At 42.4% G+C, this 27,230-nt stretch overlaps 1 protein-coding gene across 1 annotated transcript; it reads left to right on the forward strand.

The window, feature by feature from the left end:
* Positions 1-162: 162 nt before the first annotated feature.
* Positions 163-26,080, forward strand: tlr3 (toll-like receptor 3). The gene is made up of 6 exons (XM_067982610.1): positions 163-365; positions 5,628-6,099; positions 10,860-11,051; positions 12,977-14,829; positions 17,645-18,320; positions 19,796-26,080. The coding sequence occupies exons 2-5, from the start codon at positions 5,665-5,667 to the stop codon at positions 17,871-17,873; spliced, it is 2,709 nt and encodes a 902-aa protein (XP_067838711.1). The 5' UTR covers positions 163-365; positions 5,628-5,664; the 3' UTR covers positions 17,874-18,320; positions 19,796-26,080.
* The last annotated feature ends 1,150 nt before the right edge of the window (positions 26,081-27,230 follow it).

Raw genomic sequence — 27,230 nt, forward strand, 5'->3', positions numbered from 1 at the left:
GTGCGCAATTACTTCTTTTACCTAAATACTTAAAAAAATTAGCTGGTCGACCTAAAACCGAGCGACTATCGGAGTTAAGCAAGAGGATAAACAAGTATTACATCCCAGAATACCTGTTTGCTCGAAAGTGAAAGTGTGAGGAGAGATCCAGACACGAGTACCCGTGACACTGCGGCGACATGACATAATCCAACGTGCAATTAGAGGACAAGAGCTGAAAATAAGACTAGTCTGATGTGTTGGCGGGACCGTGCATACACTTCAGGGTGTAACTCTCCGCGCCCCAAACTGATGCTCGCCTTGTCGGAAAAAGTAGAAGGAAGGAGACCGAGTGTGGGACTGAAGTGCTCCTCAAACCGCCTGCGGTAAGTGGGACCGACACCCGGCTCTAACACTTCAATTGTTTTGGTGAACTGACCAGGATAATACTTCAACCTGGACAACCGTTTGGTGACATTTCCTACAAGGTTTATTGATCACCTGAACCAAGAAGACTCCTTTGCATCAAAAGCAAAATACTGCGGGCGCTGGAAATCTGAAATAAAAACTGCTGGAGAAGCTCAGCAAGTGAGGTAACATCGGTGGAGAAAGAAACAGAGTTAACGTTTCAGGTCGAAGGCCTTTCGTCAGAGCTGGAAGATGTTAAAGTTTTTGAGCAAGTACAGAGCCAGGGAAAGGGGAGGGAAGAACAGAAGGGAAGGTCTGTGATCGGGTGGAAGGCAGGAGTGATGAAATGACAAAAGGAATGATGATGATGGTGGGAGGAGAGGAATGAGGTAATAGGAGAGGTTAAGAAACAAAAGACTGATCAGGAGTAGCTGGAAATGGCAGCAGCAGAACCATTACCAGCACTTGCTGACTGAAAAAATGAGAGCAGTGATTATGATCTGAAGTTATTGAAATCAGTGTGGAGTCTGGACTCGACATTGATTTCAATAACTTGCTCAAAAACTTTACCTCTTTTAACATCTTCCAGTTCTGATGGAAGGTCTTCGACCTGAAACGTTAACTTTTTTATTTGTTCATGGGATGTGGGCATCACTGGCAGGGCCAGCATTTATTGCCCATCCCTTCTGTTTCCACAGATGCTGCCTGACTTGCTGAGCTTCTCCAGCATTTTCTATTTTTATTTCAGACTCCTTTGCATTGTGGCATCAGGGCCTCATTGTTATTTTAATTTATGCAGCACGGGTTGGCAAGGTCGCCAGGGGATCCTTGGTGGGTTTCTTTTGGTTTAAGCCCCTTAACAAAAAAAGGGGGGGGGCGGTTAGGCACAAACGTGACCCTCCACTGATGACATTGGGAAGCCCATGTCATCCTGACTGATCAATCACCACAACCAATAAGAATTTTATTCTCCTTGCCGATGATGCACTCCAGCCCCTGTGGTGCCCGCCGGTCGCAGAAAGTCTCAAGTGTATCGGCAGACACTGCCTGCTCCTTCTCCAGGGCCGCCCGGGCGTGGGGAATGCCGCGGAAGAGAGGCAGGCAGCCCGACCTTGGTGAAATTCGTTGCTACATGTTGAAAGTAAAGGAGATCCGATCTGAGTAAAGCTGCTGCACTCAGTTCATTGTGGGCTGTTATCACTGCCTGCTTTGCATTGTGCTTTTGTTTGAATAAAAGAGAGTTTTATTATGGGTGCTGCACTTGCTACACTTTACTGGAGTGAAGAGGAGCACCAGCAGTAAGGGTGTGCTGAAGAAGGAGTTGCAGGTGGGCAGCAGAGAAGGCAGCAAGAGGGGGCATGCTTGCAGTAGGCCTTGCCTACCTCACAGGGCCTACAGACAGGTGCTCAGCTTCCTTGACCAGTCTGAGCAACAGTACTTCAGGAGGTTCGATTGTCAAGGCAGGTGGTCACGGAACCTCTGCAGCCCCCTGCCCGCTGGACCTGGCAACCATGCCATGCCAGTGGCAATGAAAGGGACCACCACCCTCAACTTTTACACCTCTGGATCCTTGCAATTTGCCACAGGGGACATATCAAGGGAGTCACAGTCAGCCACCCACAAATGCATCAGGCAGGTGACCGATGTGTTATTTGCCAGGGCAAGTCGATATATCTCCTTCCCAACTGATAACAGTCAAACAGGCAAAGCATTGGGTTTTGCAGCTCTGGCTGGCTTCCTACAAGTGCAGGATGCCATAGACTGCATACACGTTGCCATCAGGGAATCCCCCTGACCAGCCTAATCAAGACTAAATGACTGAGCACAATATATATTCAAGTGTTTGAAGGTATATGGCCAAATTAATGTTTATACAAAGTTCAAGCTCAGTATCTGAGCTTCCCTAGTGGCCGAATGGGAAAAGTCACCACTTGCTATAGTACTAAGCCATTCAGACCAGAAAATCATTGGTTAGAATCTCAGACCAGGGCAGCAGTTGGGACAATACTATTGGTCTCCTTGTTCCTGGCTAAAGAATGGAAAAAAATGTTTTTTGTTTGCATCCAGTGATCCAGCTGAACTGTGCATTTCTGTGCATGTCAAACAAGGGCAAGATTGGGTTTGGCTGTGATACCCTAATGGGCGAATAATTTGCGACACTCATTGTCCAGGCTCACACGTGACAAATGACAACTTGGATGAGGTATTGGAGGGCCCTTTGAACTGTATGAAAGAAAGAACTTGCATTTAGCCCAGAAAGATTCAACACACAACCTTGTTTAACTGTCACCAGTGTGTGTGTGTATATACATGTTGACATGAGTGTTGTTTTCGGTACAATTGTATTTTAACCTTTTTGTCATTTTCAAGGTATACATATCTTGGTAGGAGCACACTCATCTTTCTGCCTGTTTTACCAAACTGTAAGAGCCACCATGGTACATAGCAGATCGTATGACATTTGCATGTACATAGATTTTACATATCCAAATGATACAAGAAATAGGCACGATCACACTGCATTCACAAGTGCATAGAGACGGAACAATAGGTAGTTATGCACGGTTAAGTTTTATTTATCTTAAAACAATAGTGTCTGAGAAAAGTGTTTTCATCTCACATTGCCACTAAAGTTTTGCATGTGAATCTGGAGTTAAAAGAAAGAATTTGCATTTACATAATGCCTTTCATATTCTCAGGATGCCCCAAAGCACTTCATAGCTAATCAATTACTTTTGAAGTTTAGTCATTCTTGTTTTGTAGGCAAATGTACAACAATAGCCTGCATTTATATAGCGCCTTTAACGTAAAATGTAAAAGTTAATTTTCACATGGAAAGGTCCCACAAACAGCAATGAAATGATTGCTTATGAAAAGATCTATTTTGGGGGTATTTGTTGAGGGATAAATGTTGGTCAGAACTCTGACTCCACAGGAGTCGTGATCAGCCCCCTACCGTAGTTCGCTCCAACATTGCAGGACTTATCCTCAGGCGTCTGGCCTCAGCACGTGCGGTAGCACAGCGCAAGTCTGGATCGAAATTGAAGTCTTCACTCGGGCGATTTTTATTTTAACCTCTGCTGTGTGCAGAATAGTGCCTGCTGTATTGTTTTGCTAACCTGTTGATGTGTCTTAATAATTGAGGTATATAAAATTATGACGGGACTAGATAGTGGATAGGGAGGACCTATTTTCCTTAGCAGAGGGATCAGTGATCGGGGGCATAGATTTAAAGTTATGGATAGAAGGGTTGGAGGGGAGCTGAGGAGAAATATTTTCACCCAGAGGGTGGTGGGGGTCTGGAACTTACTGCCTGAAAGGGTGGTAGAGGCAGAAACCCTCAACTCATTTAAAAAGCACTTGGATGTGTACTTGAAGTGCCGTAACCATAGGGCTACGGACCAAGTGCTGGAAAGTGGGATTAAGCTGGATAGCACTTTTTCGGCCGGCACGGACACAATGGTCTCCTTCTGTGCCTTCTGTAACTTTCTATGATTCTATGAGAATACTTTCCAATTTGAAGCAGCAGTTCAGATTTCTGAAAGGAAGATCATGCTTAACAAACCTGATGATAGTCCTTTTTAATGATGTGGGAGATATGGGGGAAATGCAGTCGATGTGTGTTTCAAGGACTTTCAGAAAGCCTTTGACAAGATACCACACAAGAGACTATTGGAGAAGATTAAGGGGTATGGAATTAGCAGAAGGATAGGATATTGGATTGAAAACTGGTTGGAAGGAAGGAAACGGAGAGTGGGAATTAAGGTCAGTTTAGAGTGGTTGGAAGTGAGTAGCAGTGCCCCACAGGATTCTGTTCTGGGACCACCTCAGTTTATTGTGTACATCAATGATTTGGATATAGGGCTAGAGGGAGTGGCATCCAACTTTGCGGAAGATACTAAAATAGGAGGCACAGTAAATCATTTTGAGAACCAAAGGAAGCTGCAAGGGGTTATTGATAAGATGGTGGAAAGGGCAAAACAGTGACAGATGGAATTCAATGTCAGTAAAGATGAGGTGGTACATTTTAGGGGATGTCTAAAGTAGGCGTTAGGCCCCTTGAATATGTAAATAAGGGGCCTAATGCCTTTTAGAAATTTGTCTCGATGAGAGGAGTAGGCATCGGGGCCTGCCCCATTCGGGAATCTTCAGCGCCCCCGGCAGCTACCAACCAAAAGTTGGTTTTGAAACCTTCCTGTGGAGCCGGAGGAGCAGGAGTCGCGATTGGCCCCCTACCGTAGTTCGCTCCAACGCCCCCTGCCCCCTCGCAGGACTTATCCTTGGGCATCTTGCCTTGGCACGTGCTGGTTGCGCAACGTGAGTCTGGATCGACATTGAAGTCTTCGCTCGGGCGATTTTTATTTTAATCTTGCTCTGCTGTGTGCAGAATAGTGCCTGCTGTATTGTTTTGCTAACCTGTTGTTGTGCCTTAATTAACTGTTCGTATCATTTTTAGTCTTGTTTCCACTGAGAGCAGGCTTAGTTTCCGTAGCCTCTCTTTACAGTTCAGTGGTTTGAGGCTGTAACCACCATTGTTGCCTTTTGACTCCTTTTAGAAAGTATAGGAACCAAAACTGTGTGCAGTAAACAAGTGTGGTCTCCAGTTCTCGCTTCACAGTTACATATCACTTCCTTGTACAATACAGATTTATTTAAATATCCCTAATAGTCTGTTTATCATGGTTATAAATCACAATGCTGTTTTATTTTTTGCGACATTGTTGAACCACTTGAGTGACTTTGTAATTGGGCAAAAAGAGGCTTTACATTTTCTCATTTGAAATTCATTATTATAAATGCGTGTTGTATTATTTATGAAATTTTACATTGGCCTATGATATTTTCTTTTGTAAAAATTTGTGTAGTAACAATTAATTTAGATTAACTGCCATAAGAACAGAAGAAATAGGAGCAGGTGTAGGCCATACGGCCCCTCGAGCCTGCTCCGCCATTCAATCAAATCATGGGCTGATCTTTAATCTCAACTCCACTTTCTCGCCCGATCCCCATATCCCTTGATTCCCTTAGAGTCCAAAAATCTAGTGATCTCAGTCTTGAATATACTCAACTACTGAGCATCCACAGCCCTCTTGGGTAGAGAATCCCAAAGATTCGCAACTCTCTGAGTGAAGAAATTTGTCCTCATCTCAGTCCTAAATGGCCGCCTCCTTATCCTGAGAATAAGCACAATTTCAACAAAGAGAATTGAATACTAATAATTGTGCATTTCTTTTTTGTAGAATGAGATACTAAAGATTCCACATCTAACGGACGAAAATGCATTTCCAGGCCTTCGCTTTATGTTTTGAACTTGCTATATTATACCTTGGTGCCATAGCTTCTGAAAACCAATGTAAGATAAAGGATCTGGTTGCTGATTGCAGTCACTTGAAGCTCACGGAGATCCCTTCAGATCTTCCTGTCAATATCACAGTGCTGAATCTCTGCCATAACCAGCTGAAGCATTTGCTGACTTCAACACTATCCGCGTACAATCAGCTTCAAACTTTGAATGCTGGATACAATGACATTCCTAAAATTGATGGGGACCTGTGCAAGGTTCTGCCATTTCTACAAGTGTTGGGGCTGGAACACAATCAGTTATCTCAGCTGTCTGTACATTACTTCCATTACTGCAGCAACCTGACTGAACTGTATTTACAGTTCAATAGAGTCAAGCAGATCACAGGTGACCCTTTCAAAAACCTTCAGGTAAGAGCTAATACTTCTGTTACTGGCTTTAGAAAAGTACAATAGCACATTTATATTGCGGAACTGCTACAGAAACTGCCCTGTTAATATTGCAGAACAGTTTTCACAGCAGCCGATTCTGCTTTGAAATAGTTGTCCACGTGTGACCTTGCACATTTGCAGTTGCTTTAAAGCTTCGCTGGGTTGCATATGGTGGCATGAGTATTTCAACCACCAGCCATCAAAAAACATGGCCATCTCCACTACTGATAGCAACATAAGTGGATTTCAATCAGCAATGGCATTGCAGTTGGAGGTGCTAGTAAAAGTCACCACCTTCTGTGCTACAGCATGCTACCTCATTTATTAACCTACTATATTGGGACTTTATACCTTAAATATTTGGGTTAAATTTATAATGTAACAAATGGATATTGAATGCATAGGAGACTTGTGGTTACAACACTCACGTAGTAACCCCAGCATACCAGATGAAGAATAAATAACTAGAAAATCAATAGGCAGCGGTATGGTAAAGAACGTGTGGTCCTTTTGTGTTGCATTGATTCAGCATATTTCTTTGTGTATTTATTAATGGTGACCCACAGTTTATAATGTACCAGCCTTGGCCAAGTGGTAGTACTTTCACCTCTAAGTCAGAAGATCATGGGTTCAAGCACCATTATAGAGACTTGAACACATAATCTAGACTGGCACTTCAGTGCAGCACTGAGGAGTGTTGCACTGTCAGAGCTGCCGTCTTTCGGATGATAGGTTAAACCATCTGTCCCCTCAGGTGGATGTAAAAAAAAAACCCATGGCACTATTCAAAGAAGAGCAGGGAAGTTCTCTGTGTCCTGGCCAACATCACTAAAACAAATTATCTGGTCACTTATCTCTTTGATGTGTGTGGAATCTTGCTGTGCACAAATTGGGTGCCATTTTTCCTTACAACAATGACGACACCACAAAACACTTAATTGGCTGTAGAATTGCCAATGGAGCTGAACACTGCAATCACCAACAAATAACCTCACTTCTGACCTTATAATGGAGAGAAGGTCAGTGATGAAGCAGCTGAACATAGTTGGACCTGGAACGCCACCCTGAGGAACTCCTGCAGCGATATCTTAAATGATAGGTTGCTACCTGCCCAGTTGTAAATTGTTGCTGTTTTTTTTAACATATAAATATAATGTTTTTTGAGCCAATGAGGTACAAGTGGAACACAGAAATATGTGATTGTGATTGTGATGTACAAAACACACACCAGACGCAAGACTTCATAATATATAGACTAACATATCTGGTGATATTGCCATTCATTTTAACAGGGAGCCTCAACTTTGGACTAGCAGTGGAGATGATCCAGAGTTCCATAACCCCTAGAAAGCACATGCTACCGACTGAGTGTGCAGCATACTCTGAATAGAGATAACGGGCAAAATTTTAACTCTGAGCCAGGTAGATGGTTGGGGGGGGGGGGGAGTTCCTGACGGAAAATCCGGAAATACAGGTTTCCCAGATGTCCTTACGATTTTGACGTAAGGACATCTTTTATTTTTTTTGATGGTTTCCCGCCCAACAGTCGGAAGGGAAAAGATGAAGGAAGAGGATGCGAGCAGGTAAGTCTTAGAGTGGGGGGGAGTTGGGGTCGGTCATGGGGTTGGGGGGAAGTCGGGGTCGGGAGTAACCTGAGTCGGGGTTGTCATGAGGGGATCGGGTCATCAGGGGGCTCAGTAATCGGGGGATTGGGGGTCACCGGGAGGTTCGGTCATCAGGGGGGGGTCATATATCGTGGAGGGTTCACTGCAGGTAGGCTTGTTAGGCCGGGGGAAGTACTACTGCTCCTCTGGGCCCACAAGCTGTGCTATAAAGACACTTACCTGCAGTTTTGGGCCTCCTTCACTCCTCTCACATGGCATGAAGTAGAAGGCCGGGAATCCCGGCCCCCCCCGGGGTTAAAAACAAAAAATCTGCTAAAATGGAGATCCGCAGCCTGCTTGAAAGCTTTTAGTGACTGACCCGCCTCCTGAGAGCGGGTTGGTTGCCCACTCCTCGTCCAGCCTCCGTTAAAATTGGAAATGGACGGGTTGGGGGCGGGTTTTAGATTTTAAAATTTTTTACTATCCCCGCCCCCAAACCACCCATTTTTCCAAGTTAAAATCATGCCCAATGCTTGGGTAAGAGCAATTATCTGACAGTAACCTCATTGATGGGTTGAGAATGTTGACCGGAGGTCACCGGTTACGGTTACTGGCTTAGTACAAAGAGGAGAAGAGTCAATTCTCTCTTAACTCTCAATTTGCTTTATTCACACCGTTAGATCATATACATATAGCTTATACGTCTGGTTAGATATAGACATGCAGTTTGCACCAGGTTATACAGTTTTATACCCAAACTAGGATCTAAACGCACACCCACTAGGTTTCTCTGACACTTCCTGAGTGGTCACAGAATATAAAGGATAATACCCGAAAAAGAGAGCTGACGCTGGCCAGGCGTTCCGTTCTCTCTCTCTCTCTCTCTCTCTCGACGTCGTCTCTACGTCACTGACGTAGGTTCTTCCACTTCCGCAATGGTTGGTCTCCAGAGTCTTCGCTCTGGCTCCACACCCCAGATTCCTCATTCTTATTCTGAATCTTATCTCTTCAAGCTGTGCTGTCCCTCTCTCCCGTTGGTTTAGGCTTGCTCGCCTAGTCTGTGTCTTCTCCTCATTGGCTCTGTCCCAAAGACTTAGGTAGCATTACATCATTACTCCTTTTCTAAATAAGGACTTGTGTCTTATCACATCTCCTTTGTCTTATCACATCTCCTTTGTCTTTCACAAAACTTAGCTAATTCAAACCGGTTCCAGCCAGCTCAGGCCGGTGACTGAACTCTGGTTACTTCAGTTCAAAAGTTGCTTTTGCCTGTGTGTCGGCAGCTGGGAATCTCAGGTTACTGCAACCCCTGGCCAACATCCAACAAGATGATGTTCGAAGCACAAGAGGAATCTGCTGTCAAACCTTTTGTTAAGATTACTCTCTGAAAATTATTCCCATCTTTTTCTAATAATGTTGGTGTGCTATTTCCCCCCCCCTTTTTTCTTTTAGAGGCAGGTATAATAGCAGTATCGACAACCAGCACACTCCGTGTATTTGGTGCGAGTTGATGTCCCCATTCAAGAAAAAAGACGTGCATTTTTGTAGCACCTCATCACACCTCTCAGAAACATCTCAAAGTATTTCACATGCAATGAATTAGCTTGAAATGCAGCCACGGTTGTTATGTAGGGAAAGGAATGAAGAATTGTGGTACAATCACTGTAATAATCTGCACTTATTTGGTGGAATTTCTTAAATCAAATCGTGTTCTGGTCCAAACATGCAGATCACCCAAGGAACCTAGTTGTATTTTTTTGCTTTGGCATCTGTTTTCTGTCACTATATGAATATTACAGTTCCATCCAGTGGCAGCAAGTGGCACTGCAGCACGAGGGTATTGCAGTACCCATTTGCTACCACTGGACAGAGCTTGTGAAGTTCTAATGTAATTAATTAAACATGCGATTTATTTTATATTCAGGAAAACTAATTCAGTTAGTTTTTAATACTAAAATGATAGCAAAAATAGAGTAACAGCATGGATTAAAAATTAGAAAGTGAAAACTACGAATGTTGGAAATCTGAAATGAAAACAAAAACTGTTGAAAACACTTAGCAGGTCAGTCAGCATTTGTGAAGAAAGCAGACCCGTTAATGTTACTGCTGCAATCCTGAAAAAAATGAACAAACAATTGAAGAGGACCGCAACAAAGGGGAGGTGGAGGGAAAAAAAACACAAGAGGAAGTATCAGCTGTTATGATCTGTAATCTTTCTTAAAAGAAAAACATGTGGCTGAGGTGAGCTTTACATCAGAGAGTGGCAAGAAGTTAAAGACATAAGAGAAGCAAAGAACATGTGACTAGCAGAGGTAAATCAGCTCTGATATTGAAACAGGAGAAGTAGACAAAACAGAGGGGGTGATTTTAAACCCCAAGAACGGGTGGGAGTTGAAAACAGTTGTTTTTTTCGGGCCGCAACCGCAAAATTTTCGGACTTGGCATTCCCAGTGGGAAGTCTGTACTTTTCCTCGCCGACGTTAAACCCGGAAATAAAGCCGGGTTGCGGTCGCGACCCAAAAAAACAACTGTTTTCAACTCCCACCCACCGCCAACCCACCCGTTCTTGGGGTTTAAAATCACCCCCCCGAGTGTGGTCCAAAAGCTCAAAAAGAAAATAAATAATAGGCCAATACCAAAGGCTAGAAATATGGCAAGGAAAGACCTCATAGGCGTGGGTGGTCTGAGACATCAGCAGTCAGAAGGTTCTGATTCTATCTGAATATCCTGGGAAGGGAGGGGCAGGTGGAGTGCTGCCGATCTAAAATCAGCCTTTTCCAGGACCCTTGTGGACCTTCTGGCCAGTGTGACTCTTGGGCCAAGACAGAGTGCCATGTTCTTCAAGCGCCCCTGCCCTGCGGCACTCAGCAAGCCCACCTCATTAGCATGACATCTGATTGCAAGTGCAGACCAAGTTCTGTCCTCCAGGGAAGCCCCCGAAGTTTTGGGGCGACATAAAAAGGGGCGGAGATCTGGTAATTGAGCTCTCTGCCCCTTTTCCCTCAATCACTGCATGCAAAGGTCAGGAAAATTCATCCTGTTGTAATTAGATGAATTTGATTGGTGATTGAAGAGCTGGAAATAAGCAATATTTAAATTTATTGTGTTTTAATTAGATTATGTTTGTTTTTTAAGAACCTGACAATCCTGGATATGTCTCACAATAAGCTGGTTTCTGCCAAACTGGGAACTCAGCTTCAATTGCAACATCTGCAACGATTGGTGCTGTCTACAAACAAAATTACACAGTTAAAGACGGGCGACTTTGACATCCTTAACAACACCACATTGTATCAGCTAGAATTGTCCTCCAACAGACTAACTCAGGTAATGGTATTTTGTGCTGGCAGTCAATCTAATTTAAGAAAAACGGTAGACATGTGTAAACTTGAAAATTTGGGTCTTTTTTTGTTAGAACAGTGCAAATTATGGGGCGATATGATAGTGTTTAAAATTACGAAAGTTTGGGATGGGATGGATAGAAGCAGACTGTTTATAGTAGTTGAGGGGTCAAGAATGAGGGGCAAGATACAAAATTAAACGTAAGCGATTTGAAGCAGAGAGCAAGAGAAACTTCTTTACATGGAGAGTTGAGAGGCTGTAGAATTCACATTCAGGTTTCGTAGTTGAGGCAGAAACTATGTCAACATTCAAGAGTAGATTAGATAGGTGGTAGAAGAAGGGAAAGAGGACTAAAGGATATGGGAACTGGGTGGGTAAATGTGATTTGGAATTATTTGCTCGTGTGGATGGTAAACATTGACATTTTTGTAGCACCTGAATGGCCTGTTTGTAACTTCTGTGTGCTCAGAGGGTGGCTCCTTTGCAAGAATGGGTTGATGGAAATCAATGAAAGGTTTTTTTAAAAATCTTTTGTTTATGAAGGCCTTGTTAAATCAAAAGCAACATACAGGCTGAGGAGCATGGGAGGACTGGGAAGAGGTAGATGAAACTTGAACTCCAAGTCAGATCTGATGTTTGTGAGCTAATTCAGTGATGTCTACACTTTTTGTCTTTGTGGGCCTCAATAATTCATACCATGGAGCTTCAGGAGCCATATATAAAGTTTAAATCCACATTGCCATTAATTGCAGGTATCTCAAAGTAGAGACACTATCAGATCTTGGTGTTCTCATTTAGAGTTTACCAGTGAAGCAACAGCATTAACAGCCCTTTCCAAACTTCAAATAGGACTGAGCAGAAATAAGAAAAATTTAGGCACAAATAGAACCGCATTGCCTAAGCTTCATGGGCTGGATTATTAGGACTTGGGGTCCGCAACTGGCCCTTGTCCCACAGTTTGGAGACCCCAGAAAAAGATTTTGAAACATCACCACTGATGCAGAGATGTTGGAAAGCTAACCGAAATGCACAGTAAAGTGAGACAGAAAGCAGAAAAAAATCTTTCTCAATACTGGTAACAATGAAACTATGCTTTTTTTAAAAAAAATGTGTGTATATATATATAGCTCTGCTGATACTTAAATATGTGATCCAGGGTACATTTTCAGCATATTTTCACTTCTAATCACTTTATTAATAACTCTGCTCTTCCCTTCCATTCCTGGCTTGAAACCCTGCTTCAGCTAAAAACAAGGGTTCCTTCAGAGTAAAGTATTTAATAGGTGCCAGCTTTGGCATGATAAAACAGAGAAGCTACCTCAAGGAGAATAGGCAAGAGTTAATTCAATTGTCCTAAACATTTACTATCTAAAGTATTTCTCCTTCTGATCATTCTTTGTCTGTGCTGCTCATGAGCATCTGTTTGAAGTTATAAATCCAAACAGTGATTTTAAATATACATATTTTATATAAAGCGATATATTAATTACCTACTTTGTCTGCATGTAACACAAAATCCAATTCAAAAACTGATCTACACCTATCAATTTCTTTCAGGCAATTTTAAAACAGTAATACCTTAGAGCTGAGTGATATTTATGAATTACTTGAACTACAGTGTTTATGTTGTATCTGTTACTCCCTATGCAACAGTAAATAAATATTTGAATTATTAGTTTGTAAAATTCACATAGGATAGAGTACTGTATCGCTATTTTAAATAACTTTTTGTAACTACACTTTATAGGACTCTGTATATTTCTATGCATAAGTTATATTTTTGTGTATGTTACATAGGTAAAACAACAATTTTGAGATCTATGAGGTGCCATATAAATACAAATAGTAGTATTATTACTCAAAATGGTATGAGTAGAAATAAACAAAGTGTTTTTTTTTCTCTTTTCCAGTTTGAACATAACTGTTTCCGCAAAATTGGAAGTTTACGCAGTCTAGCTTTGGAAAACTTTGCTCTCCATCCAAATCTCACTGAGCAACTATGTGAAGAATTATCAGGGACAGACATTGCTGAGCTTTCTCTGAGGAACACATGCCTGAAAATACAGCACACTACTTTTGCTGGATTAAACAAAACAAACTTAACATCTCTTGATCTGTCCAATAATAGATTAACTACACTGCAGGATAATTCATTTCAATGGTTCCAAAGTTTAGAGTACCTTTACCTTGAGAACAACAGCATCAGACATGTTACCCCAAAAATGTTTGCTGGGTTGGAAAATTTAAAGTATTTGAACCTGAAGAAAGGCCTCACAGCGCAACATATTCCGAATAAAGTAGAATCTATAATTGATGATTACTCATTTCAGGAGTTGAAAAAGTTAGAGTATCTCAATCTAGAAGACAATATTATTGCAGGTATAAAGGCACATACTTTCTCTGGCTTGAGGAGTCTGAAATACCTTAGCATGCATAACTGTTTGATAGATTTAAAAACCATCAGTAATGAAACTTTCATCTCTCTTGCTGAGTCACCCCTCATCAATTTAAACCTGACAAAAACAAAAATTTCAAAACTGCAGCATGGAGCATTTTCCTGGTTCAAGAATCTGAAAAAACTGGATATTGGGCTTAATTCAATTGCTCAAACCCTAACAGGAGAGGAATTCCTAGGTCTAAATGAGATAGAGGAGATATACCTATCATATAACTTGAACTTGATGTTGACTTCATCTTCCTTTGTTCATGTTCCTTCTATGAAAATCTTAATGCTTAGCAAGTCAAAGATTGTTACATTGAACTTTCAACCTTCGCCATTTGATCCCCTTCAGAACCTCACAGTCCTTGATCTTAGCAATAATAATTTAGCCAATTTGGATAAAGACATTTTCAGTGAGCTCCGGCATCTTCAAGTTTTAAAGTTGCAACACAATAACCTGGCACGGCTCTGGAAGAATGTTAATCCTGGTGGTCCAGTTCTTTATCTGAGTGGTTTGGAGGAGCTTCAGATACTTGATTTACAATCCAATGGGTTAGACGAGCTCCCAGAGAAAGCTTTCCAAGGGTTACTTAAACTAGATATTTTAGATTTAAGTTTAAACAACTTAAACTTTCTTCCAGACCGTGTATTTGATGATTTGCAATCTCTCAAAGTACTACATATGCAGAAAAATCTTATTACATCTGTTGAAAAAGATGTTTTTAGTCAAGTATTTAATAATCTAACGGCTCTCTACATGGGATTCAATCCTTTTGACTGTACTTGTGAAAGTATTGCCTGGTTTGTTACCTGGCTCAATAAGACCAATAGCAGCATCCCTGGCTTGAATAGTCAATATATTTGCAACACTCCCCCAACTTACCACAACAATACTGTTGTAGCTTTTGACATATCTCCCTGCAAAGATGTCGCCCCTTTTGAAAGTGCATTCATAATTAGTAGCAGTGTTATACTTATTTTCATATTTACTGTGCTTATGATTCAGTTTCAAGGATGGAGGCTACAATTCTATTGGAACGTTTCTGTCAATCGAATATTTGGATTTAAGGAGATAGATCATAAAGAAATTCAATTTGAGTATGATGCTTATATCATTCATGCCAAAAATGATGGTGACTGGGTCAACAATTACTTGATGCCCTTGGAGCAAAATGATCAAACCATATTCCAGTTTTGCTTGGAAGAAAGAGACTCTGAAGCTGGAATTTCTGAGCTGGAATCCATTGTGAACAGTATAAGCCAGAGCAGAAAAATCATATTTGTTATGACACACGAGCTTTTAAAGGATCCTTGGTGCAGAAGGTATGTTAGGCATTTTAAGTAATGCATGAAGCGCAGTGTGGTGTTGTAGTTCATTTTCTGTTCCAGGGTGGATTGGAACTAACAGTTTGACATCTTGACATTTGGTGGCTGACCAAATCGGGAACTCAGAATGTGTTCAAAATTACAGTATCTGCAGCAGTCTCATCATAAGAACATAAAAAATAGGAGCAGGAGTAGGCCATATGGCCCCTTGAGACTGCTCCGCCATTCAATAAGATCATGGCTGATCTTCGCCCTCAACTCCACTTTCCCGCCCGATCCCCATATCCTGAGATTCCGCTAGAGTCCAAAAATCTATCTATCTCAGCCTTGATTATACGCAACAACTCAGCATCCACAGCCCTCTGGGGTAGAGAATTCCAAAGATTCACAACCCTCTGAGTGAAGAGATTCCTCCTCATCTCAGTCTTAAATGGCTGACCCCTTATCCTGCGACTATGCCCCTTGGTTCTAGACTCTCCAGCCAGGGGAAACAATCTCTCAGCATATACCCTGTGACGCCCCCTCAGAATCTTGTATGTTTCAATGAGATCACCTCTCATTCTTCTAAACTCCAGAGAATATAGGCCTATTCTACTCAACCTCTCCTCACAGGACAACCCTGTCCTCATAGGACAACCCTCTCATCCCAGGAATCAATCTAGTAAACCTTTGTTGCACCGCCTCTAAGGCAAGTATATCATTCCTTAGATAAGGAGACCAAAACTATACACAATAAGTACCAATAGGAGTCTGCCACATGATTTGTACATAAATTATAGATGTTCCCATCTCTACCATTCGAAAATGTGTGCATTATTACTATGGCCTTGGTTCTTGAATCTAGCATGGCTGATAGTAGTTGCTTGCTGAAGGAAAACATTTCCTATGCCTTTCTGATTTGTTCAATTGCTCAAATTAGGAAGTCAGAAAATGATTTGGTGCAACCACTGTTTTGTTATGGACAAATTGCAGCTTCTAAATAACTGGTGAAAACAACAGTCAGCAAAACACATCAAATCAAAATTTCTTGAGATCAAAAACAAGGTATCAATGTTTTTGCTACCTATGGTGTAATTCTTTCTGATGTTTCAAAAGTCAAAAATAATTTAAACATGGCTTTTAACAAATTTCAGAGTTGATAATTTATGGAATAACTAGCGACTAAATGCAATGAACGTGGACTCCATTAAATGGATAGGTTCCTCTTTCAACACCGAGGAGAGGTTATAAGTGCTGCACCACCACTTAGAAAGAGGAAATGTTTCTTAAAGATTTTCTTGAAAGTTACATATAATATTTAAGGCTCAGACTAATTTGATTTTTTCAATAAAGCTCTTAATATTCAAACCAGCAATTTAAAGTCCAGGGAATTAAAGACAAGAGATGGGAAAAACATTTCAAACGATCAAGCACTCTATTTTCCTCCAAAAGGAAGTTCCTCTCACCTAAATATTTGCAGTAAAGGCACAGTAACATCACAGTGAGCATTCTGGTCACCATACTCTCCTGACTCGTGTCATATCTGAGGGGAAACTCTTCATACTGTGCAACATCATTTAAATACAGTGCTTAATTTTCAACGGTATCCAGACTCACTGATATATTGTTTGTCACTTGATATATTCAGACAACTATTATCCAAATTGCAATGCACAGCCACTTTTAAAAATGCCTCTGTGCATGCACTTTGTGATGTGCTACCTCAACATACAGACTAGGAAGGTGCTGGCTTCAGGTCTCGGTTTGTGTTGAGTTGGTTAATTTGTGTTTGAGGCATAACAATTGGCTTCTGGATTGGGGAGGGAAAAATTTGTACAGTGTTCGTACTTCTGATCATCCCGGTAATCCTGATCAAAAGTTTGAATGTGTGGATGTTTGAGGAACACGGGACAGGACTTTGTAAGATCAAGCAATAAGAATGGCCACTTAGGCGAGGTACCTTTATGTGGAACCACAAGACACTGCGGGTGAAATTGGTCTTCGCCAATAGCCCAGATCGGGCCCATAGTGAATCAGCAGCCCATTTTACACCACACCCGATTTTGTTTTCCAATCGAAAGCCCATTTCGTGCTACTGTCTAGAAAAATTTCATCCACTTTTTTAAAAGAAAATTGTGGGGGTTTGGCGGGAGGCCAGGTGCAATACCTACCTCCTGGGAATACTGCCCTGTTTATAGTGCAGGTCAGCATAGAAGTTAAAAAGGAGAAACAGTGGCAAAGATTATGAATGCTGGCTGCCTGAAGCTTTTCCTCTCTTCTCATGCCAGTAAAGCTGCAGTTTTATTACTTACTAATAAGTTGGGTAGAGCATATTCCTTTCACTTCTGTCATACAGATTGAGTCCAGATTAATGGGATGAAAGTTTTTGCACTGTTGGCTGAAAGTATAAAATGTGCTTGGATTGTCTCAATTTGTAGTGAGCATAGTTCCAAACCCAAAACCACCCCTTATATGGCGTAAAATGGGACGTGTTACTCAGAAAGACCATAGGAGTGCTGGTGTAAGAAATGCAAAACTTAAACCTGGCGTTGTAGGGGATGTTCTTCTGGGTTAAGGTTAAGGCACATTGTTGGGACAGTCAAGGGAACGTTTTCTATGAGCTTAGCTGTGCTGTACCTAGCTTGAGAGTGTTTAATACTGACACTGGCTGCCTGAAAGTGATCTTCAACTCTGACGCCCCATGACTTGAGCACAAAAATTCACCAGGTCAACGTGTACATTTTACTTTGCTGGGAGAAATATCCATGTCCCATATAATTGTTGAATTGTGAAAATTGCTTTCTGCCTAATTAAATCACTTTTCTGATCGCAGGTTCAAGGTGCATCATGCAATGCAGCAAGCGATTCAGCAAAGCCGAGATGCCATAATTTTGATATTTTTACAAGATATCCCAGATTATAAATTGAACCAGATGCTTTGCCTCCGAAGAGGAATGTTCAAATCGCGCTGCATTCTAGCCTGGCCCGCTCAGAGTGAGCGAGTATCTGCCTTCCACCAGAAACTTAAGGTTGCACTTGGTTCAAGTAATCGAGTACAGTAACTTTACATAGATACAACAAACACTCATCAGTCTATGCCATGGGGTAAAAATTTAAAATTGGCTATTTTGGGGTAAGTATTAGCAACAGAAATTTGAATAACTTCAGAAAATTATTTTCAAATTCTTTTTACAAATTCAGTAATCAAATTCCAACTACTGTTACATTGTACCTGGCAAGACAGCAGTAAAACTGGTAGTGGACAAAATTTATACTGCTGTACAAATGTGATGGAGATTAATTAAGCAGGCTACTTGTCGTCCTTTGCCACCTCAATACATGCACATCTCTACAAATGGAGTTTATCAAAAGATTAGTTTCTGTCAGCTACTTTCAGTGCAATCCTGGTCCATGCAGGTGATTGTTGGAATTTAGCGATGATAGAAAGAAACCAAGTTAAACTTTATAAATTGAAAGCAGCAAGCTTGAACAGTCTGCTACCAAGAAAGGTGAGGTGAGGTGCCTGAAGATTGGAGGGTAGCAAATGTTGTGCCTTTGTTTAAGAAGGGCGGCAGGGAAAAGCCTGGGAACTACAGACCAGTGAGCCTGACATCTGTAGTGGGTAAGTTGTTAGAGGGTATTCTGAGGGACAGAATCTACAGGCATTTGGAGAGGCAGGGACTAATTAGGAACAGTCAGCATGGTTTTGTGAGAGGAAAATCATGTCTCACGAATTTGATTGAGTTTTTTGAAGGGGTAACCAAGAAGATAGATGAGGGCTGTGCAGTAGACGTGGTCTACATGGACTTCAGCAAAGCATTTGACAAGGTACCGCATGGTAGGTTGTTACATAAGGTTAAATCTCATGGGATCCAAGGTGAGGTAGCCAATTGGATACAAAATTGGCTTGACGACAGAAGACAGAGGGTGGTTGTCGAGGGTTGTTTTTCAAACTGGATGCCTGTGTCCAGCGGTGTGCCTCAGGGATCGGTGCTGGGTCCGCTGTTATTTGTTATTTATATTAATGATTTGGATGAGAATTTAGGAGGCATGGTTAGTAAGTTTGCAGATGACACCAAGATTGGTGGCATTGTGGACAGTGAAGAAGGTTATCTAGGATTGCAACGGGATCTTGATAAATTGGGCCAGTGGGCCGATGAATGGCAGATGGAGTTTAATTTAGATAAATGTGAGGTGATGCATTTTGGTAGATCGAATCGGGCCAGGACCTACTCCGTTAATGGTAGGGCGTTGGGGAGAGTTATAGAACAAAGAGATCTAGGAGTACAGATTCATAGCTCCTTGAAAGTGGAGTCACAGGTGGATAGGGTGGTGAAGAAGGCATTCAGCATGCTTGGTTTCATTGGTCAGAACATTGAATGCAGGAGTTGGGATGTCTTGTTGAAGTTGTACAGGGCATTGGTGAGGCCACACTTGGAGTACTGTGTACAGTTCTGGTCACCCTATTATAGAAAGGATATTATTAAACTAGAAAGAGTGCAGAAAAGATTTACTAGGATGCTACCGGGACTTGATGGTTTGACTTACAGGGAGAGGTTAGACAGACTGGGACTTTATTCCCTGGAGAGTAGGAGGTTAAGGGGTGATCTTATAGAAGTCTATAAAATAATGAGGGGCATAGATAAGGTTGATAGTCAAAATCTTTTCCCAAAGGTAGGGGAGTCTATAACGAGGGGGCACAGATTTAAGGTGAGAGGGGAGAGATACAAAAGGATCCAGAGGGGCATTTTTTTCACTCAAAGGGTGGTGAGTGTCTGGAACGAGCTGCCAGAGGCAGTAGTAGAGGCGGGTACAATTTTGTCTTTTAAAAAGCATTTGGACAGTTACATGGGGAAGATGGGTATCGAGGGATATGGGCCAAGTGCAGGCAATTGGGACTAGCTTAGTGGTATAAACTGGGCGACATGGACATGTTGGGCCGAAGGGCCTGTTTCCATGTTGTAACTTCTATGATTCTATAAAGAAGGATTTCCACTGGGTTCTCCCATCTCCTGTGGTAACTTTGGTGGAAACTCCGAAGAAATGGCACAAACGGCCGTTTTTAGTTATTTACGCCATTTCTCCAGGGTTCTGACAAAGTTACAGCGGGAGTGCGGGAGAACTCCTGTAGAAATTGCAGGTGCACATCTTGTAGGGCCACAGTTAATCTTAACACCTGTGTACACCAGACCTAATTGCTGAATTCTGCCCTCACATGAGTATCTGCACAAAAACTTATATGCAAAATAAAGGTTTATCTTCAATAAATATTGATATTTCTCACATGGGTTGGAGAGCATGAATACACTTATACACTTCACAGGCTTAACAGATGTAAATTGTGATTGTTAATTTTACTTTATATGATCTGGTCTATTCATCCTACAAATGTATAGACCTGTTTAGTATTCTTTTATCAATCTAATATGTCCTCTATATAATGTTCTTTTTGTTTATTTTTGCAAACTTAAAAAGTGGTCCACTGTATCTGTGAACGTACGTTTTTACTATTGTATAGAATAGGTGTGTGGAGAGAGGTGGGTGGGAGGTTTGTCTGTTAACCCAGATAAATAGGGTTAAAAGCATCTGGTGAGCTTTCCTGTGCTGCGCTATGGCTAAAACATTCATGATGTGCTATGCTGCACAAATAGTGGTTAAAATTTTCTTTTTAAGTAAGACTGGTATACTAGAGTTTTTGTTCTGCATTTATGTCTGCAGCATTAAAATCCTAATGGGGAGCACCTCAATTGCCTTCAGATTTGGGTTCTCTGACTGCACAAGGAGCAGATATAATAGGGTAGATTTTCAACCTACTGCCTGGGCATAAACCTGCCTTTGCGGATCAGCTGGCTATTATAAAATCGGCTCAGTTTTCATTTCCATTGATTTTGTTGTTCTTTTTTAAACTAATCTTATGAACCACAGAAGCAATCCAATATTTTGTGCCCGAAAATTTGTGCATATGATTTTCTCAATTGCAAGTTACCTATCTGAGATGTAAGTTGGATGCTTTCTAACAGGCTGAGCGGGTGAACCAGGCGGTATTGTTTTTGTTAATGTTCTGATGTTCAGCTCAAAAACAGCAATATTAGTAAATGGTCTGATCATGTTCATCTTTTAGGCCTTGGAAAATGCCTTGCAGACTGGGTACTCCGAGTGCCTCTTCATATTTCTTCTTTCTTTCTCTTGTAATTCAGCTTATCTCTTTCTATTTCTTGTCTCACCTTTGTTTTCCATTCACATGCCAAATTTGTTAGGCACTATAGGTAATGCCATGGGACATATTTTCCTTTGTTATCGAAGCAAAAAAGTAGAAATGGACATTACGCAGGGAACACGGTGTCTTATGACCTATATATTAGCTCAGAATCCGTGCTGATCTTCATTTTTTTTTTATTCGTTCACTGGATGTGGGCGTCGCTGGCGAGGCCAGCAGTTATTGCCCATCCATAATTGCCCTCGAGAAGGTGGTGGTGAGCCGCCTTCTTGAACCGCTGCAGTCCGTGTGGTGACGGTTCTCCCACAGTGCTGTTGGGAAGGGAGTTCCAGGATTTTGACCCAGCGACAATGAAGGAACGGCGATATATTTCCAAGTCGGGATGGTGTGTGACTTGGAGGGGAACGTGCAGGTGGTGTTGTTCCCATGCGCCTGCTGCTCTTGTCCTTCTAGGTGGTAGAGGTCGCGGGTTTGGGAGGTGCTGTCGAAGAAGCCTTGGCGAGTTGCTGCAGTGCATCCTGTGGATGGTGCACACTGCAGCCACAGTGCGCCGGTGGTGAAGGGAGTGAATGTTTAGGGTGGTGGATGGGGTGCCAATCAAGCGGGCTGCTTTATCTTGGATGGTGTCGAGCTTCTTGAGTGTTGTTGCAGCTGCACTCATCCAGGCAAGTGGAGGGTATTCCATCACACTCCTGACTTGTGCCTTGTAGATGGTGGAAAGGCTTTGGGGAGTCAGGAGGTGAGTCACTCACCGCAGAATACCCAGCCTCTGACCTGCTCTCGTAGCCACAGTATTTATATGGCTGGTCCAGTTAAGTTTCTGGTCAATGGTGACCTCCAGGATGTTGATGGTGGGGGATTCGGCGATAGTAATGCCGTTGAATGTCAAGGGGAGGTGGTTAGACTCTCTCTTGTTGGAGATGGTCATTGCCTGGCACTTATCTGGCGCGAATGTTACTTGCCACTTATCAGCCCAAGCCTGGATGTTGTCCAGGTCTTGCTGCATGCAGGCTCGGACTGCTTCATTATCTGAGGGGTTGCGAATGGAACTGAACACTGTGCAGTCATCAGCGAACATCCCCATTTCTGACCTTATGATGGAGGGAAGGTCATTGATGAAGCAGATGAAGATGGTTGGGCCTAGGACACTGCCCTGAGGAACTCCTGCAGCAATGCCCTGGGGCTGAGATGATTGGCCTCCAACAACCACTACCATCTTCCTTTGTGCTAGGTATGACTCCAGCCACTGGAGAGTTTTCCCCCTGATTCCCATTGACTTCAATTTTACTAGGGCTCCTTGGTGCCACACTCGGTCAAATGCTGCCTTGATGTCAAGGGCAGTCACTCTCACCTCACCTCTGGAATTCAGCTCTTTTGTCCATGTTTGGACCAACGCTATAATGAGGTCTGGAGCCGAGTGGTCCTGGCGGAACCCAAACTGAGCATCGGTGAGCAGGTTATTGGTGAGTAAGTGCCGCTTGATAGCACTGTCGACGACACCTTCCATCACTTTGCTGATGATTGAGAGCAGACTGATGGGGCGGTAATTGGCCGTTTGGATTTGTCCTGCTTTTTGTGGACAGGACATACCTGGGCAATTTTCCACATTGTCGGGTAGATGCCAGTGTTGTAGCTGTACTGGAACAGCTTGGCTGGAGGCGCAGCTAGTTCTGGAGCACAAGTCTTCAGCACCACAGCTGGGATGTTGTCGGGGCCCATCGCCTTTGCTGTATCCAGTGCACTCATCCGTTTCTTGATATCACGTGGAGTGAATCGAATTGGCCGAAGACTGGCTTCCGTGATGGTGGGGATATCGGGAGGAGGCTGAGATGGATCATCCACTCGGCACTTCTGGCTGAAGATGGTTGCAAACGCTTCAGCCTTGTCTTTTGCACTCACGTGCTGGACTCTGCCATCATTGAGAATGGGGATGTTTGCAGATCCTCCTCCTCCCGTTAGTTGTTTAATTGTCCACCACCATTCACGACTGGATGTGGCAGGACTGCAGAGCTTTGATCTGATTTGTTGGTTGTGGAATCGCTTAGCTCTGTCTATAGCATGTTGCTTCCGCTGTTTAGCATGCATGTAGTCCTGAGTTTTAGCTTCACCAGGTTGGCACCTCATTTTTAGGTACGCCTGGTGCTGCTCCTGGCATGCTCTTCTACACTCCTCATTGAACCAGGGATGATCCCCTGGCTTGTTGGTAATGGTAGAGTGAGGAATATGCCGGGCCATGAGGTTACAGATTGTGCTGGAATACAATTCTGCTGCTGCTGATGGCCCACAGCGCCTCATGGATGCCCAGTTTTGAGCTGCTAGATCCGTTCTGAATCTATCCCATTTAGCACGGTGGTAGTGCCACACAACACGTTGGATGGTGTCCTCAGTGCGAAGACGGGACTTCATCTCCATGAGGACTGTGCGGTGGTCACTCCTACCAATACTGTCATGGACAGATGCATTTGCGACAGGTAGATTGGTGAGGACGAGGTCATTTGGCTGAATCAGCTTTCATTGTGCCAAATTTGATAGCATTTTGGGGCAGCTGAACTAAGTGTTACACAGTTGCAATTCATATATTATTTTTAAGATGAGCAAGATAGCTGTGCTGCCATAAATCAATCAGTTGATTCTTAAAGTTAAGGAGGCTGCAAGTTGGAATGACCGTCAGGACTCTGCAACTGATGTTGATAATAATTGCCAGAATTCAATTCTGCAATTAGTCCAAATACTGAATCTACAAAGTCACATTGTTGTAAAAACCCGACTGGTTCACTAATGTCCCCTCAGGTCATGCCTACCCAGTCTGGCCTACATGTGACTCAAACCCTACAGTACATGGTTGACCCTTTATGCCCAGGGCAACCAGAGATAGGCAATAAATCTGCCTTGCCAATGTTGTCTACGTCCCAAGAACAATTTTTTTTTAAATCACAATATTCGTGGTTTAGCCAAAGTCAGCAGTTGGGACAATGAGAGCTTGTTGGAAAAATGTTGTGCTTGCATTTTTGGAGTGTCATCTAACCTTTGTGGTGTTGAGGAAAAATAAAGAATAATTTAAAATCCAAACAACATCTGACGTAGAGCATAGGTTTTCAAACTTGGGTCCTAAGGTCATCAGATTTCTATCTGCCTGTTATCAGATTCCTGATTTTTTAAATCTATTTGTTGACTTACCAGCACGTTATTTCAGTTACTATATATTAATAAAACAATATGAAGAAAGACAATATGAAAATTTGGGGCTTTTTTTTGTTACAACACAGATTATGGTGCGATATTGTAGAAATGTTTAAAATTATGGAAGGACAGTACAAGGTAGATAGAAGCAGACTATTTCCAGTAATTGAAGGGTCAAGAACAAGGAGCCATAGATATAAGATTAAATGTAAGATACTTAGGACAGAGGGTAGGAGAAACTTCTTTACACAGAGAGTTGTGATTCTGTGGAATTCACTTCCAGGGTTAATGATTGAGGTAAAAACTATGTCAACATTCAAGATTAGATGGATGAAGGAAAAGGGGATGAATTGATATGGGAATGAGGCAGGTAAATGTGATTAGGGCGATATGCTCGCATGGAGGGTAAAGCCGACACAGACTGGGTCAAATAGCCTGTTTCCACGTTGTGACTTGTAACTTCTATAAAATGAAGGCATGGATACGAGGGAGACTTTGAGGTAGCAGTGAGCAATGTAACAAGAGATAAATAAATAGTCTTGATGATGGACCAGATGTGGGGAGGAAGCTTGAGCTCAAAATCAGCAGTGCTCCAAAGTTCCTCACCTCTGGGCTTACCTTAATGGGGGAAGTTGAAGGAATCAAGGCCGGAGATGCATAGATGTTTGTGAGGGCTGAAGAAAATAGCATCAGTTTTGCAGACGTTTAGCTGGGAGAAGATTTGGCTCATCCAGGTCTTATGTCAAGAGAGTGGTGACAGCTGTGGGTTTCAGGTAGAAGATGGAGAAATGGAGCTGAATGTGAGCACTGTACATGTGGAAACTGACCTCGTGTCGTAGTTTTGTTCTGTCTTTAATATTTTATATAAGATTTCAATGTGTTTAAACATTATGTTGAGATGGTTGTGCTTTATAATTTAATTGATATTTTCTCCCCTCACCAAAATGTGCTGCTAAATATGAATGGTACCACAATGTAAAATTTATTTTGTCAGTGCCTAACTTAGAAACAAACCTATGTATAAAAAGAAAAATCCATTCACCATAAATTTGCATCTACATTTTTGTACATTGGCCTTCATTGCAAGAGGATTTGAGTACAGGAGCAGGGATGTCTTACTGCAGTTATACAGGGCCTTGGTGAGACCACATCTGGAGTATCGTGTGCAGTTTTGGTCTCCTTATCTGAGGAAGGATATCCTTGCCATGGAGGGAGTGCAACGAAGGTTTACCAGACTGATTCCTGGGATGGCAGGACTGACGAATGAGGAGAGATTGGGTCGACTAGGCCTATATTCACTAGAGTTTAGAAGAATGAGAGGTGATCTCATCGAAACATATAAAATTCTAATAGGACTAGACGCAGGGAGGATGTTCCTGATGGCTGGGGAGTCCAGAACCAGGGGTCACAGTCTCAGGATATGGAGTATGCCATATAGAACCGAGATGAGGAGAAATTTTTTCACTCAGAGGATGGTGAACCTGTGGAATTCTCTACCACAGAAGGCAGTGGAGGCCAAGTCATTAGATGTATTCAAGAAGGAGATAGATATATTTCTTCATGCTAAAGGGATCAAGGGATATGGGGGAAAAGCGGCAACAGGGTACTGAGTTAAACGATCAGCCATGATCATTTTGAATGGCGGAGCAGGCCCGAAGGGCCTAATGGCCTACTCTTGCTCCTATTTTCTATGTACGGGCCCAGAAAAAAATTAATTTGGGTATTAGGGTATATAAATGAAGATATTTCTTTGCTATTTAAACAAATGTGGAGATAGATGGAAAAATGTTAAATTGTACTGTGCTTTTTCACTGACTTTATGCATTTGCCAGCTTTACCCATGTTACTAAAATAAAACGTATTTGAAAAGTTCAGTCAGCACCTATTGCTTATTTGTTGGATTTCTTCCATGAAGAGCTCGTACATATAATTTCTTGCCAAATAAATGTTTTTAACAGAAATAGCCTTCACTTTCATTTTGCAACTAAGGACAAATAGATTTGATAGCCAAATAGATAGATTTTTGTTAAGTAAGGGTATTAAGGGAAATGGAGCAAAGACGGGTGAATGAAGTTGAAGCACAGATCAGCCATGATCTAATTGAATGACAGAATAGACTCGGGGAGCTCAATGGCCTACTCCTGTTCCTATATTCCGATATATATTATCCTGCAAACTCAGTTTGCTCCAACACAAACATATTTTGGTTATTGCCATGAGAGTAAATGGAAGCTTTGCTTCACCTCCAAAACCAATGATGTGGAGATGCTGGTGATGGACTGGGGTGGACAAATGTAAGGAATCTTACAACACCAGGTTTTCGTCCAACAGTTTTATTTGAAAATCACAAGCTTTCGGAGATTATCTCCTTCGTCAGGTGAGTGAGTGAATGAGAGGTTCTCAAATCGCATATCTTATATTAGGCTGGGACACCATCACACCAATCAAAGGTGTTGTTGGTGTTCAGACAGGTTAGCCACGGAAAACAGTAGGTCCCAGTATACTGAATACACAATGGGTCAAATTACACAAAGACAGAAAGAGACCCGAAAGGCAGAGAGAGAGAATGTCCAGTTGTATTGAAATCAGATAACTTTTTTTTCCTGCTGGTGGGGTTACGTGTCGCGTGACATGAACCCAAGATCCCGGTTGAGGCCGTCCTCATGGGTGCGGAACTTGGCTATCAATTTCTGCTCGACGATTTTGTGTTGTCATGTGTCTCGAAGGCCGCCTTGGAGAACGCTTACCTGAAGATCGGTGGCTGAATGTCCTTGACTGCTAAAGTGTTCCCCGACTGGGAGGGAACCCTCCTGTCTGGCGATTGTTGCGCGGTGTCCGTTCATCCGTTGTCGCAGTGTCTGCATGGTCTCACCGATGTACCATGCTCCGGGGCATCCTTTCCTGCAACGTATGAGGTAGACAACGCTGGCCGAGTCACAGGAGTATGAATCACGTACCTGGTGGGTGGTGTCCTCTCGTGTGATGGTGGTATCTGTGTCGATGATCTGGCATGTCTTGCAGG

Source organism: Heptranchias perlo, chromosome 4 (assembly GCF_035084215.1).
Source record: "Heptranchias perlo isolate sHepPer1 chromosome 4, sHepPer1.hap1, whole genome shotgun sequence".
NCBI classification, from domain to species: domain Eukaryota; kingdom Metazoa; phylum Chordata; class Chondrichthyes; order Hexanchiformes; family Hexanchidae; genus Heptranchias; species Heptranchias perlo.

Bases quoted from the DNA above. Each gene is read 5' to 3' on its own strand.
- tlr3 (XM_067982610.1), top strand. From the start codon at position 5,665: ATGCATTTCCAGGCCTTCGCTTTATGTTTTGAACTTGCTATATTATAC. The intron at 6,100-10,859 runs GTAAGAGCTAAT...TTGTTTTTTAAG, and splicing joins ACCCTTTCAAAAACCTTCAG to AACCTGACAATCCTGGATAT. The intron at 14,830-17,644 runs GTATGTTAGGCA...TTCTGATCGCAG, and splicing joins AAGGATCCTTGGTGCAGAAG to GTTCAAGGTGCATCATGCAA.